We start from the raw sequence: 16,726 nt of genomic DNA, 5'->3' as shown, positions 1-16,726 counted from the left end.
TATAAGTCAAACCATGCACATATTAAAAAAAGGTTTCTAGAGTCGCTAGGTGTTGTTTTTACAAATCAAATGGTATGTCTCTCATTGCCGTAGCTTGAAAACTGTTGGGGTTATAATTTTTTTTAAATGGCGTTTTCTGGATTTTTAAATTGTTCAGGGGAGCCAAATAAAGTAAAATTCATTGAAAACAGAAAAATATGCCCAAAAAGTCTTGATATTGTAGCCCAAGCTTTCCCATTGCCAATTATTTGCATTCAAGGTACCAGCACGCGTCTTTAGACCTATTTATGTTCAATTTAACGTGAATAATAGGCTATAAATGGGACTTTTTTATAAAAATATATATATAAAATATTCATTTTACATAACTTTACAACTGCATTACGCAAAAACTATTGCATGAACATCCATGGTAGTAGCTTTGTTAAACGCGTCTTGTTTGTAGCTTTCAAACGAGTGCAAACACTTTGCAATTAATCTAAATAATGACATCTATATACCATTTATTTGTAAATAATGATATAAAATGATCATTTTATAAAAGTTCAAGACTGCATTACACAAAAAAGTTTTGCATGTACATCTATGGTAGTAGCTTTGTTGAACGCGTCTCATTTGTAGCTTTCAAACAAGAAAGCTTTCACTTTGTAATTAACGAGAGTAATGATCTATATATACAGATTTAATTCAAATAAATCTTTGTACATATTGTTAAAAAATGTTCATATATATATTTTAAAAATTGTCTTGCACAAAAATTATAGCACGCACAGACATGCGGTAAACTGCATTAAGACGCGCCTTTTCAGCAGCTACAAAATGAGTCAAGAAAATGGTAAAGCCAAAATTTCCAATTTTTAGGGTAGCAGGTCACCTTAATAGTATTAAATATTATTTAAAAACCAGCATGATACATACATAATATAAATTACAGAATAAAACTGTACGAAAGATTTCGGTGTAATGTTGTCAACCTCAGCCTGTTACTAGTGTCAACATATGTTAGTTGTTACTTGTTAAGTTGTTACCAGTTACCACTTACAGATTTTTTTCATCTTTCAGTTTGCTTACAGTTATTTTTACACAGTTATTTTTATGTTTCAACTTCCCTACATGGATGTCTACTTCAATCTACCAATCTCAAAAATAATCCACATATATATACAAAAAAAGACTGATTTTTATATGTATATGTGGATAATTCCTTAGATTGGTAGATTAAAGTTCACATCCATGTAGGGAAGGTAAAACATAAAAATAACTGTAACTTTTATTTACTGTATCTAACCCTGGGGTAACCCATACTACTTCGGTTAGGTTAATTGCAATAAAGTTGCATTGATATGTTTTAAAAATGTTTTATTATCATTAAATGTTAATGAGTAAATCCCAATAGCAGAACAATAAATATTTAGAGATTTCCAATAATTTTGGCCATTAATTGTAGCGGCTAATGTAGCGCGCTACATCTTACTGTAGCGGTAGCGCCCGTTACAATCTAGTGGGTGTAGCGGTAGTGCCCGCTACATGTAGAGCATGTAGCGGTAGCGGTAGCGCCGCTACATTTCCAAGTAGCGCTGCCCAGCTATGGTAATAAAACAGGACACATAACACAACACAATATAACAGGATACATAATAACACAACACATCATAACATAAGACAACACATAAAACAAAACATAAACCATTATAATACATGTCACTACAGAACTCATTATTACACTACACAACATAAGAAAAAAAATATCACACATTACATATATCATGGCACAGTATTACATAACACATCACTACACTTATAACAAATCCTAATATAAACACAGCATAATCTGTTATGTTATTTTATGTTCTGTTATGTTATTTTCTGTGCTGTGTTATGTTGTGTTAAAATGTGTTGTTATGATGTCCTGTATCTTACCTTATGTTGTGTTACAATTTTTTATATCATGTTATGATCTGTTACAATGTGTTCTGTTATGATATGTTGTGTTACATTATGATGTGTTATGTAATGTGGTAACAATGTGTTCTTTAATGTTATGTTGTGTTATAACATGTGATGTTACGTTTTGTTACAATATATTTTGTTATGTTATAATGTGTAGTATTGCGTTATGTGTTGTGTTCTTATGTTGTTTTATGCCACATTGATCGTAATGTGCGTGTCAGTGTTTATCATCAGGGATTGGTTACATCGACCGTAAAGCGCGAGCGTTGGAATTGATCCAACGTTACATCTGACGACTCGGAGACGGAGGACGACGAAGGCAGCGCATCAGCGTGACCGGGGACTAGGTATTCCCGAACTCATCATAAGGTCATAAGGTAAGGTAAGCATTGACTTCATTGGTCGTAAAGTCGGTGTGTAAGTGTTGATCATCGGGCATTGGCTGCATTGATCGTGAAGTGCAAGTGTCAGAATCAATAATTGGGCATCGGTCACGTCGATCATTGAAAGCTTGCATTCATGTCAATCATGCACATTGTTCGCGAATCATGAACATCAGAATCGATCGTGAGGCATCAGCCACATCAATCGTAAAATGTGTGCATCCATGTCAATCATGCCGCATCAATCGCAAATCGTGAACGTTGGAATTGGTCATGGGGCATCAGCCACATTGATCATAAAATACATGCATCCATGTTGATCATGCCGCATTGTTCGTGAAGCACAAGCTTCGTCACCTTAAGACCTTAAGATCCCCCAGGTAACATACCCAGAGTGTTTAGGGACACACACCCAAGGCCATGCTGAAAGCACCACCTTTTGACGGCGACTATGCGCCGTCCACTAGCGACACCAAGACTTTAACTGAACTTCCCGGGGCTCGAACCCACGCCTAGCTCCTCCATCTCGGTGCCGCTCTACCGTCGTCACTGCGCATACAGCGGCCTTATAACCACTGCGTTACAGTGACGCACGAAGCGTCTCCTCATTGGGCATTGGTCACATTGATCGTTGAATGCTTGCATTCATGTCAATCATGCACATCGTTTGCGAATCGTGAATGTCGGAATCGATCGTGAGGCATCAGCCACATTGATAATAATATGCGTGCATCCATGTCAATCATGCCGCATCTATCGTGAATCATGAATGTTGGAATCGATCATGGGGCATCAGTCACATTGATCTTAAAATGCGTGCATCCATGTCAATCATGCCGCATTGATCGCGAACATCGGAATAGATTATGGGGCATCCCGCATTGGCCACATTGATTGCAAAATAAGTGCATCCATGTCAATCATGCCGCATTGTTTGTGAAGCGCGAGCATCGGAATCGATCATTGGGCATTGGCCACATCGATTGTAGAATGCTTGCATTCATGTCAATCATGCTGCATCATTCGCGAATCGTGAGCATCTGAATTGATCATTGGGCATCGGCCACATTGATTGTAGAATCCTTGCATTCATGTCAATCATGCTGCATTGTTTGCAAATTGTGAGCGTCGGAATTGATCATTGGTCATCAGCCACATCGATCGTAGAAGGCTTGCATCCATGTCAATCTTGCCGCATTGTTTGCAAATCGTGAATGTTGGAATCGATCATGGTGCATCTGCCACATTGATCGTAAAATGTGTGCATCCGTGTTGATCATGCCATATTCATTGCGAAGCGCAAGCTACAGTATTGATCATTGGGCATTGGCCACATCGATCGTAAAATGCGTGCATCCATTTTAATCATGCCGCATCATTTGTGCAAACCGTGAGCGTTGGCCACGTTGATCATGAAATGTGGCATCCATATTGGTCATTGACTGTAAGGTACGGGCATCTATGTCGATCATTGATTGTGAAGCACGGCATCTATGTCAATCATCGTGCAACAGCCGCATTGATTGTGCAAATGCACGCAATTATCAGGCATCAGTCAGCAATGCACTTTTGTTTTTCTAGCAAACATACTGGCAATTTTCTTCCTTGGCATACTGGTGGTGTACATGGTGAACTTCCGGGGCCCATGCAATACCTTCCAGACCATGGGCAATCAATTTTGGCATCATTGCCGTCTGCTGCAAACATCGGTGTCCACTGTCCGTTTAGATGGTGCCTTGGCGTCTTTAGGGCAGAAAAACAGCGTTCTCGACCTATGTTGTGCCATACTCTATAGACTGGGTCTCTGACAGTAACAGGCAACCCTTTAAAATGCAATTTTCTAATCCATATCCCATGTATATGGAACCATGATTTTGTGATGTTTTGTTTAAACTTGTAGAGACTAGCTATAGGTACCATCAACTGGGGCTACTCGGGACAATTTCAAACGTTTTTCATTCATAACTTCTTACCATGAAACATTTCATCAACAAGTTTAGGCTCATTTCAAAGCTCTTTGCAAGGACTATCACATGGCTTCTCCAAAAAAATCCATATGCTATTCGTAAGGTGCCAGAAGCAAAAAAAGAGTGTCCCAAGTAGCCCTGTCGAATGGGGCTACTTGGGACACTTGGAATAAAACTTCATTTTAGAACTTTTAAAGCATGCAGAATGTACTCACCCATTACAAAAAGTACTCTGAAGTCCTCTTCTTCATTTGTTGATGATGAAAATGTAAAATAAAAGATGTTTTCTGTAATTTGTTCCCAATTTTCCTCTATTTCTATACATATAAATCCATTTTTCACTAACAAAAATTATTTTTCCATTTTGTAACGAAAAATTTCAAAACAAATAGAAAAACTTCCTTTTCATACAGTAATGTTTGCACTTGACTTAACAACTTGAAAGTAAACTGTGCTGGTGCCTACATGTTTTTATGGAGTACACCTAACCAAGGCTACCAGTATCAGCCAACCTGCTAAGCATCTTAGTAAAAACGTGCTTCCCTCGGTTTGTGCTGATTAGGGTTAGTTTGAGCCTGATGTTCTTTCGTTCAACAGCAGCCATGTCATGCTGAACAGGGTAGAGAAATGATAGCTTTTTTGTATCACTGCTCTTCTTTAGGAATTCAACCATGACATTGCAGTCGTCTTGTGGTTGTTCTCTCACACGTGCAACATGAAATTTCTCACGTTGTACCCTTCCATCTAACTCAAACCAAACAAGGCTAAAATCATCTTCATTAACGATGACTTTAGAGATGTCCTTGTCCTGCGATGTCTTAGAGATGTCCTGCATTGTCTGGCATATCTATGCAGCGTATTTCGAGGCACATTATGCATTTACGCTGCATCTCATCATCAACAATGACACTGTCTACTGCCAGCTTGATATCAGCAGTTGTATAGGATTTCCTTTGTACGAGTTTGCCTGTGGGCTTATAATGTCTCATCATTTTAATAGGCTCAACTGAATTTTCTGTAAGAGAAAAAGATCATAAAAAGCCTGAAAAATAAAGGGATAATTCAGAGACAAGCATCATATTTTTGGAGAAATAGATCATAGTTTAGGTAATATTTTTCATTCTATGTTGCCCGGTGCACAATTATGGCTATGAAATGAGAATTCTTATTTACTGGAGCCTTTGCTAACCAAGGTTATGCTGTGAACGGGTTTTATGGGGTGTCTCGATTAGCCCTGCTGTGCGGAAATGGCCACCATTTTTTTTTATTGAGGTATGTAAATTCCGCAAATACAATTTTCATGCTGACACTTGTCTGCCAATTTTTTCTAAGCAAAATTTTTTAATATGGCAAATATTTTTTTTACTACAGACCTTAGCAGAAGTAACTTTTCAAAATATAGTTCTTCACCATTTTTTCAGGAATTTTTCAAAGCTAGTAAATGTAGTATTTTTGAACTTCCTTTATACTACATAGATAGGAAAAATGTTGATGTTTACAGTACTATATTTAGTTTTGCGATATTCCAATTAGTTTTGCTACTAAAAAACAGTTTTATGCCATGTCGGGGGACTGTCCCGAGTTACCCCGCCCGTCCCGAGTAGCCCCGGTTGATGGTATGTCATGCTAAAATTGTGGCATTGCCAATTCTATGGAATTGGCAGCCAGTTTGCCGATTCTGTAGAATCAGCATTTCTAATTTCTATACTAAAAAAAGCTGGTGGTTAGGTTAGTCAGCCAAGATTTTTTTCAAATATTTAAATATGAAGAAACTTGACTTAACCTTTTCTAACTCTGTAAATTTGTGTTCTAACTCTAACTCGCATCCAATTTTCTGAATCAGCAATAAAATGCTGATTCCACACTATCGGTGGCTGCTGATTACATTTACAGAGAATCAGCAATTCCGCGAATATATATCTGTCTCTCTAATGCTAAAATTTTGTTTTTCTTGAAATTTAAACTCTTGCTTACAAGTTGGTGATAACATAATTGTTTCTCCCCTGCTTTCAGTATTCACTACTAGGTAAAGTTTTGCATGGAGTTCTTGCCAACATCAGAATGAGAAGATTATTGTCCAGCTCTCAAGTGTGCATGAGCAGTTGGCATGCTACCAAGCCATATATATTTTCAAGGCATTATTTCTTACTAAATAGACTTATAAAATTATTTCCCTGCAATGTAAGAGCCACCTCCAAAAGGGAAGTCAATACTCTTTCACCTCTGACTTCTGTATTCAACTCAAAACCTAATGTTTTTGTAAATTTTTCTATTACAAGAGATTCTGTGGTAAGTACAATCAGCTGGAATTATTTAATTTTATTTCACCTTCATATAATGCAAGCATGAAATATAATTGAAATATATTCAAATTCATTTTATAAAATTCCAGTACTTTTTAGCACATGTCAAACTCCAAGTTATTCATTATTATTATTATTATTAATTTTTTTATTATTATTATTCAAGTTAACCTGTTCATTTATTCATCACTGCAATATTCTATGATATATATTTATATACATTCTTGATTCTTGTCATTACATGCTACCCAAGTCATTTGGCATAGCACATATTGGCTATTGAATGCTTGGGAAATCTAGTCTGCAGAGTGTACATGTATAATATAATTATATATATTATGGATATTCTTCATGTGGGTTTTTTCTCCCAGGGCTTGTTTGGATTAGCAATTCTGCGATCCTACCAAGGATTTCATCTTATGAAACAGAATGCTACTTTTGAGGCTGAAGACCTTGTGGAAGAGGGCTGCTCTCCAGAGAGAAAAAGGAAAATGGTGGAGGTGCTTATATTCTCTACATTTGAAATGTCTGGAAGTGCTATATACCAAGAATATATTCCTCACCAAACCTTTTGGCTGCAAGGCTATTTCTGGCTCCAATGATGCAACTAATTGTAACATTTGATGCCAATCTTTTCTAGGCTGTCGAGCTATTTTCTGTTCATTCAACTTGTGATCACTCTGTTTATTTATGTTTCTCTTATAATCCTCATGTGTCCTCGAGTTATCAACTTTTCATTGTGCAAGTGATCAGACATGTATGTTAGTTTGAAAAAAACAAACCTGTGTCCTCAGACTTATTTTAAGTCTATGCTATTACATCTATGGCTATCAACAGTAACTATCTCTCATGTGTAATGTCACCCTCCAGCAAGCATGTGAATTTAGACAAGAATTAGGTAGGTATTGAAAAATATTGGCCCTGTCACCAAAATTTGTGGTTTTTCTGCGTTCATTTACATCATGGAGGTAGCAATGCCCTTTGTGGAATAATCAGTAACTGTCACTGTAATGATTACTATAGTGCAGTCAACAGTCAAATAGTTTTTTTCATATATACTATTCTTTTATCCTATACAAAATCAAATGATTTGACTAAAAGGACTGCTTATAACACTACCTATACAGTACTACTTCAAAATTAAATCTAAATTTTTTTTTATGTATCTTGGCCTTAAAATTGATTTTGTTATATAAACTCAGAGGTCTTAGTTTGCCTTATAGAAATTATGTATGATCCCTCAAGTAATATATTAGTTTAAAATAGAATCAGCATCCCCGGGATTTTCAATTTTTTAGCTTCCTGGCAATGAAGTGGAATTTGCATCTCTCATTTTTATGCAGTTCTTAGATTAAATGAAAATCATCATAGAAAGTTATGATATTTGAACACAACATCACAGCTTGTGAAAGTTTACTTCTACATGTCTCAAAGTTAATGTCAGGTGTTTCTAGTCACAAATACAAAGTGATGTGTTGAAAAAAGTGTTCAATTTTCAGTTCTGTGGGAATTATTTTTGAAATTATAGCACATTTCATGTTCTTCGAAAGATTAAATAATGAATTCTTCTTTATCTCAATGATTAGTATATATATATATTCAATGAGCATAATAACAGAAGAGAGTTATTCCAGGTGTTTGATGAACTAAGCAACGTCCTCTGCTGTGTGGCGGATCTGGCAGAATTTGTGCGCCTGGCTCATCCAGACTCTCACTACCAATGTGCTGCTCAAGATGCTGCCTTTTCTATTGGAGCTTTAGTTGAGAAGTGAGTTCTGCTCACTCATAACTTTTTATATAGATGCATCAACTGGCTCATCCAGACTCTCACTACCTATGCCCTGCTCATGATGCTGCTTTTTCTATTGGAACTTTAGTTGAGAAGTAGGTTTAGCTTGCTCATAACTTGTTATACAGATGCATTGATGTGTAGAGAATTAGTAATATTGTTCAATTAATTCTGTTGGCCTATATTGATGTACTTTATTATATTTTGGGGGAACACGTTGCTACTAAATTATTTCATTTCCTTTAGGAGTGAAATACTTGGGTTGAAATTGAGTGAAGAAAAATACTGGGTGGAAATGATTGTATTGAGTACAATATCGTCAGTTATTTTGGGTACATTGCTGGATGTGTTGTACAAGTATTACATTAGACTAGATATACCTATATGTACATTTAATTCATCTTATGTTCTTTGACTTCTAATGCTAATTATACATGTGTACTTGGTATGGATTAATGTTGAAATTTTTTTCAAGATAATGATGAGCAACAACTGGCATCAACATGGGGAAAATTGTGAAATGTCACCTTGATTTTATGGCTTCTGGGTCGTTTATATTTACCTACACCATATTTACCTGCTGGCTGAAGCATGCTGGCCTTCCCCATGTTTGCTGGTGAATAGTTAGTTAATTTTGCATCAGGCTAACAGCTTCTAAACTACTAGTACCTATGGCCACCATTTCATTCACTATCATTAGAATTTTGTGTTTATTTTCAGATTGAATGTCAACCGAAAGCTGTATGACGCCTTACGTAAGGTTGTTGAAGATGGAGATGTAGTACCCACTACTCCAGTTGATGAACATGTTGCACGACTTTTTCTTTTTGATTTTGAACAAAGTGGTGAGTCTCTGAGATGAATGAGGTGGGGATCATGTTGTGTGAAAATCACTACCTTTTCACATTTGCTTAAATATTCTTAACTTTAATTTTACTCGGCCTCGTTAAAGGCTCTGAACCTCTCATTGTTTTGATTTATAAGTAAATAAATTTTTATTGTCAAAATATATTATAAATTCTCATTTTCTGAGACCTTTGATTTAAATTTTGTAGATAAACAAGTTCAATTGATTTCATGTGATGTAAATATGATTCATTGTTACAAATTCTCTATACTATTAGCCATCATTGAATATATAGTTAAAGCAAACTAAATAAAGTGAATTTTGTAATTTTGACTTTCAGGTATCCACTTGGAAGACAGTAAGCGCCAAAAAGTATTTGAGCTGAATGAATATATCCTGGCTGTGGGACAGCATTTTATGGCCAACTGCCACAAACCGAGAAAAGTTGAACGTTCACAATTACCTCTAGAACTGCAAAACTAGTCAGTATTGCAAATGGTTTGTACAGATAACTTAACATGTAATGTAACTAAACTAACTCATACACGCTCAAGTGAAATAATATTGAAAATCAGACTCATTGTTAAAAATATTTCATTCCTGTTGAGTATTTGACATCTAGTGCAACAATTGGGATTCTTTGGTTGCGTTCAACTGTTTGCATTGCGATCTGTTCAAGAATTTGTGGTTTGAGGCTTCTGTAATAATGCATATTGAGATGCATATCATCCTATGTAATGTAATGTTCATTGTTGTGTGTTCTTCACTGCCATGAACAATTCTCCCGACAGTCTTAGTCTCTCAGGGTCCAGCATCACAGTTAACGGACTTCTATCAGACTCGTCAAGTGAAGGAGCACGCGAGGCCGCGTATCGTGTCTACCAAATGCCTGACAGCCAGCAAGAGCTGCTGTTGTCGCGTCTGCTTATAGCGCGGCGAGACATGGCCGACCTCTGTGGCTTCCCTTCATTTGCTCACAGGTTTGTTAGGTCATCTATTAGCCTCTATTGTGTCCAGTTTATTATTTACTTGCAATCATATACTTGATAACTCAACTAACAAGGTTCAGATATTGTGTCCAGTTTATTATTTACTTGCAATTATATACTTGATAACTCAACTAACAAGGTTCAGATATTATGTCCAGTTTATTATATAATTTCTATTATGTACTTGATAACTCAACTAACAAGGTTCAGATATCATCTCCAGTTTACTATATACTTGCTATTATATACTTGATAACTCAACTAACTAACAAGGTTCAGATATTGTATCCAGTTTACTATATACTTGCAATTATATATTGATACCGTAACTCAACTAACAAGGTTAAGATATTGTGTCCAGTTTACTATATACTTGCAATTTAACCTGACGGTGCTATGTATAAAATTTCAGAGGCGTGAATCCCGTTATCTGGTTATTATTTTAATGTTAAGGTATTATGAACTACTGGAAAACATTTTAAAACGAACAACTAGCATAGAACTTACATTTAACTCGCAATAAATGTTATTGAGTCATAAATGTTATCATAAATTTATGTTTGAAATAAATATTATTGAGTCTATATTTGAGTCATGCTTATTTGAAATAAATATTATTGAGTCTATATTTGAGTAAAGCTTAATTGAAATAAATATTATCGAGTCTATTATTTGAGTAAAGCTCAATTGAAATAAATATTATCGAGTCTATATTTGAGTAAAGCTTAATTGAAATAAATATTATCGAGTCTATTTCTGATGATGTTTGGTAGAGTGACCGCTCATCGCATTCCAAAATCCTGAAATTTAAAGTGCGACAAAACTTTCCTTTCACTTGATGATGAGTGATGTTTATTTGAAATATCTTATCATTATACCCCCCTCAGGGGGGGACTTCTGACGTGTGTCTGTGCTCGTCAGAAGTCTTATGGGATTTCGCGCTCCTAGGGGGATTGTTCCTGAGTGCCCCACCGCTAAGCTCGCGGTGTCTGACTGTAGGTCTCAGTTGTGGGGTTAAGTTATCATGTAGGCAGGATACCTTACATTTCCCTTCTCTGTCTCTCTCGTGCGGGCGGCCGACGTCCCGTGTAAGCGACCTCTTGTTCGAGTGTCTTAGTTTCTGCTGCTTTTCACCTGTCCCTCCTTGTCACTTCGTCTCTTTGAGATGCTAACGCTGCTTCTCTCGAGCCAGCTTCAGCGGGCTGGACAACTGAGACCTTCCGCCCCTTTTGAGTGATGAATAATTTGAGACCTTTCGCCTTCTGGCGATGTTACATTTTGACCTCCGGCGCGAAATAGCTTGAAAGCTGAAGCGCTAGCAAACCTTTCTACTACTACTACTACTTATCATTATACCAAATACCCCTTAGAAACCCCGTATTTCAACCATTAAGCCCTACTAAAAGGCTAATTTGCAAAATCAATGTAAACAAATTTTAAAAGTTCTTAGTAAGAATTACGGTCTGGTCTTCAACAAAACCTCCGTTAAATAACTACTTTTAGAAACCTATGTTTTATTTAACTGTCCAAAGTGTCCATTTTGTTTGTCCATCGTGGTGCTAACTACTTCTTAAAAATCATTCAATATCTTATATAATTTGTTTTAATGTCAGGCGGTCATATTAAGAGACACCTGACTGATTATATATTTATACCTGAGGACAGGATTCGTTGACTAAGGAATAAGAAAGACATTATCTGTCTAGCGAACTTATCTTGATACCGGGTGGTTATATGTGAGGGATACGATAGAGGTATAGGTTAAGACGGCAACCGTTAGGTCGGAGAAACTCTAACGAATGTTACATGGCGACGGTATTGGGGGCCTTACTAAGGTTCACAGCCCTTTTATGGAATCACGGCTTCCGCCCACTACTGAGGTCTTAATCGCGTGATCTGTCACGTGATGTAAATGCTGATTCAATTTTAGTACTTTTCTATCAATCTTTACCACGTCTAGTGAATATTACGTCTCAATTACAGATGATCTAATCTTATTAATATTTTAATTAGTAAAATGAGACTCTTGATAGAAAGGGGACATGAAGTTGAAAAATGCCACTGAAACCATTGCCTTGAGCATCATGGACATCCCAACCTGCATTTAAGCAACAGGTTGGTGTGCTCGGAAATGGTTGTTGATTGTTGTCTCCTGTTTATGGATACGATAGTAACGTATTGTATTGAACGGGTCAGTGATGGTAATGATGTCTTATGTTTACAGTGGTGGAGGAAGACGGCTCGCTTCTCGGCCACATTTACTGCGACTTCTCAGAGCGCGCTGGCAAACCCAACCAGGACTGCCACTTCACCATCCGCGGCGGCAAAGTTATGCCCCAGGGAGACTATCAGGTGACTTGACTGTCACTGTGAGACTGTCACTTGCCTGACTCTGAGAGACCGTGTCACTTGCCTGACACTGTGAGACCGTGTCACTTGCCTGACCCTGTGAGACCGTGTCACTTGCCTGACCCTGTGAGACCGTGTCACTTGCCTGACCCTGTGAGACCGTGTCTCTTGCCTGACCCTGTGAGACCGTGTCACTTGTCTGACCCTTTGAGACCGTGTCACTTGCCTGACCCTGTGAGACCGTGTCACTTGCCTGACACTGAGAGACCGTGTCACTTTGTTGATTTTACATGGTCAACGTGTTCGATTTTGCTGGCTGTTTAAAAGCTATTCGCATTTTGATATGTGTCTGTGTAATTGCCTATCCTGGTAGTAGCAACTAGGTAAGGGAGGGAGTAATAGGTCAGTTTTTCCGGGCACTTAATGCCACTGGTAGTTCTACGACCATCACTGCTCGCTGACCCGCCAGAATCACATTGCACACAACGCCCTGGACAAGCCACCCAGGTCCTGTTAGGGTCCAATCAGCTATTTCTGTGATAAACTGACCTAAACTAATATTGACTACTTTGTTCTGATAAATATATAGGGCCAGAGACTGGTGGCTTGTTAGCTCTATTGAGCTTTATTTTGATAATTTTCCGTCCAGCTACGAGTGTGCGTACCATGAAAGTTTCCATTTTACGAAATAAATTATCACATCTCTGAATAACCTCGAGTCCTGAGTCACTCGTATTAAAGTAATTTATTTAGATTTTTCTTGTCCATGAGTCATGTTTACTTGCATATGACGTTACTCTCGTGAAAAGCAAAAATCGAGATCATTTTTTTTGCCCTTATTGACGCAATCTGTGATTATTGGTACGTTGTACCGCGTGCCTGACTCTTGCCCTGCACAGACGCCGTGCGTGGTGGTGCAGCTGTCCCTGCCTGCGGCGTCCTGGTCAGGACCTCCTCTCCTGTCGCCCGGGATGGTCGAGAATCTCTTTCATGAGATGGGGCACGCGCTCCACTCCATGATGGCGCGGTGAGAACTATCATTAAACCATCAATATAAACCTCAACAACAATATAACTCGCATCAAATTTGCTACACATTTCTCAATTGATGAACTTTTTTGTCGTACAGCCTTCAATGATTCTTCTTACAGCCTTCTTGAATCCAGAGCCTGGAGATGTTTTCTCTTGTCCGAGGATCATCGTGGTCGAGCAGTCATGACTCGCTAACGCTCCCAAATCAACTCTCACTCTTCACAGATGCAACTCTAATCCAAATCATCAATTGGGGCTTCGTTTATGAGGGGACAGAGCCCGAGCCTCCTACACTGGCATAATTTACACAGCAAAGTGTTACTTGCTTACTCTTAACACCCACAGGACGCGTTACCAGCACGTGACAGGCACTCGCCGAGTCTCCTAACACCCACAGGACGCGTTACCAGCACGTCACGGGCACTCACTGACTCTCCTAACACCCACAGGACGCGTTACCAGCATGTCACGGGCACTCACTGACTCTCCTAACACCCACAAGACGCGTTACCAGCATGTCACGGGCACTCACTGACTCTCCTAACACCCACAGGACGCGTTACCAGCACGTGACAGGCCCTCGCTGACACTCCTAACATCCACAGGACGCGTTACCAGCACGTGACCGGCCCTCGTTGACACTCCTAACATCCACAGGACGCGTTACCAGCACGTGACGGGCACGCGCTGCAGCACCGATTTCGCCGAGGTTCCTTCTATACTGATGGAGTTCTTCGCGAGCGACGCCCGCGTGCTGGGCTCATTTGGTCGCCACTACAAGACGGGCGACGCGGTGCCCGAGCTTTTGCTCCACAACCTCGTCAGGAGCAGAGCCGTCTTCGCTTCCAGTGAACTCCAGACGCAGGTTAGGGTCCTCAGATTGAACAGACTCAAACCGCGCACTTGGGAATAATTCATGTCCTGTTGAGCAGGATATGAATTGTTGCTAACATTGAATATCTCATTTAATATCATTGCTAGCATTGAATATCAATGTTAACATTGAATATCAATGTTAACAATGTCGTTCTTGAGTACTGACAGGCGTATGCAGTTGTAGTTTTCTGGGTTTGCTTCGAATGTGCAGCTTTTAAAAATGGAATTTTCTCAAGTAGATTACATACGGAATCAATTTATGTTTTTATTCTGCTAATATCATCTTCATACAATTTTTGCATCTCACTTAATACATTTGAATGAGGTGCTCTCAACATAGAATAGAAGTGTCGGCACTGAAGAAATAGGTCCATGGCCTGCTGCCGATTCTTGTACTTTTCGTGACTTGATTCACAAGGGATCCGGCCTATGGAACCCGATCTTTCCATAACTGACGATTGATTGAGATAGCTGCTGGCCTTATTGCCTGGTCCGTAAGGTGCTAGGCATTTTAAGACTGAACATATGCTCCTGCATAGCTTCGTCTAGTCTGTTATAGGCGGAGTGTTCTCGTTTGTCCTTTATGGCAGTCAATGTTCCTATGATTATGACGCCCCTGGCGCAGGTATACTACGCCGCCGTGGACCAGAGGTACCACAGCAACACGGTGCCCTGGGAGTCTGGCGTGACGACGAGTGACGTGCTGCAGGAGGAGCATGAGAAGCACTGTAGTCTGCCCCACGTCCCCAATACGGCATGGCAGCACAGGTTTAGTCACTTCGTCGGCTACGGCGGCAAGTATTACGCTTACCTCGTCAGCCGGTCCGTTGCGTCCTGGATCTGGCAGCAGTACTTCAAGGACGATCCTTTCTCCAGGTGAGCAATTGTATTCCAATTTCTTGTTTCTTTTCAGTAATTGTTCAAATAAATTTGTTCAATCCTCATATTTTGTATCTTTCATATATTCCAAATAAAAAATCAGGTACAATTTCAGAGGATAACCTTTCCTCGACAGGCGCTTCATTTCTCAAGTTTCTTGTCCTTCTCTGAGAATTTCCACTCGACGATGGAATTGCACCTTCTTTCCTGTTCTCTTTAGATCTCATCAAGATCACACCGCAGTTTGATCACCAAAACGCAATTCTTCGTGTTTCAGAACACAGCTCAAGTTCAAATCATTATTATTATGAATATTTCACGCTCTTCATCAATGCACAATTTTATTTTGCGAATATTGTTCACATATTTGCTCTATTGCCTTCATTATTTCGCTGTTCCTATATCGCTTTTGGGTTCATTATTTCGCCAGGACCTGCGACATCAAATCACCACATATCATGCCGTAGCTGTAGTGTTAGATGCCCAGTTTACACTTTACTCATCATTTACTCCATCAAAAGATGTTATACCTCCGTTGGTAACACGTGACAGGATCGCTGGCGAGCGCTACAGGCGGGAGGTTCTAGAGCACGGGGGCGGCGTGCCCCCCAGGACCCTCGTGGAGAACTTCCTGCACCGCGACCTGACCCCCCGCAACCTCGCCGGCGCCCTCATGGCTGACCTCGACAGGAAAAGACAACTTCTAGACCAGTAGACATGATGCTAAAATCCACATGTACCACCAGTAGACATGATGCTTTCTTCTCCATAAACAGGACTTCTGTTGTAAGAAGTACATACAATAACTACCTTATTCGTAAGTGATTTGTTTGTAAAAATTGTCCATAGAATTTATTATCAGCAACCTCTCAAGTTATTGATGCTTATGAGAAAGCATACAACCAACCTAAAGCTGGAATGCGCAAGAATGTGATAATCTAGTATTGCTTTAGATCAGTGGTTCCCAAAGTGGGCGGTACCGCCCCCTTTGGGGCTGTGGAAAGATCCGAGGGGGCGCTGACGAAGAAGGAGGCGGTTAGGAAGCGGCAGTCCAAAATCGAAGTCAGAAGTTCGAATGTTTATTTGACGATTTGTACACATGAGCAGCTAAAACGGCTCCCAGCGATGGTTTTTTCCACCCAGATCTATTTTTTTAACATCTCCTGGATGTATTGTGTGAAATTTAGAAAATATTAAAAATCAGGGTTTTTTCTTTGTCTGTGGGAAGCGCTATGTGAATATTATGCGTCTGTGAGGGGTGCTAGGAATTCACTGGGAGCCACGGGGACTCCAGCCTACAAAAGTTTGGGAATCACTGTTCTAGACTGACCAATCGCCACGCGAAATAATCCTGTACTTGAG

The 16,726-nt window shown here is 39.2% G+C and overlaps 1 protein-coding gene across 1 annotated transcript; it reads left to right on the top strand.

The window, feature by feature from the left end:
• The first annotated feature begins 6,157 nt into the window (after positions 1-6,157).
• Positions 6,158-16,457, top strand: LOC108666201 (mitochondrial intermediate peptidase-like). Its single transcript, XM_047880817.1, has 11 exons — positions 6,158-6,589; positions 6,975-7,103; positions 8,238-8,371; positions 9,113-9,237; positions 9,580-9,721; positions 10,031-10,219; positions 12,445-12,580; positions 13,477-13,604; positions 14,267-14,474; positions 15,111-15,361; positions 15,917-16,457. Exons 1-11 carry the CDS (start codon positions 6,362-6,364, stop codon positions 16,077-16,079), a joined length of 1,833 nt encoding a protein of 610 aa, XP_047736773.1. The 5' UTR covers positions 6,158-6,361; the 3' UTR covers positions 16,080-16,457.
• Positions 16,458-16,726: the final 269 nt, after the last annotated feature.

The sequence above is a fragment of the Hyalella azteca genome, unplaced genomic scaffold (assembly GCF_000764305.2).
Source record: "Hyalella azteca isolate HAZT.00-mixed unplaced genomic scaffold, Hazt_2.0.2 contig6398, whole genome shotgun sequence".
NCBI lineage: Eukaryota > Metazoa > Arthropoda > Malacostraca > Amphipoda > Hyalellidae > Hyalella > Hyalella azteca.
Note: the sequence above shows the minus strand (reverse complement) of the source record. Positions and strands in the feature narration are given on the sequence as shown.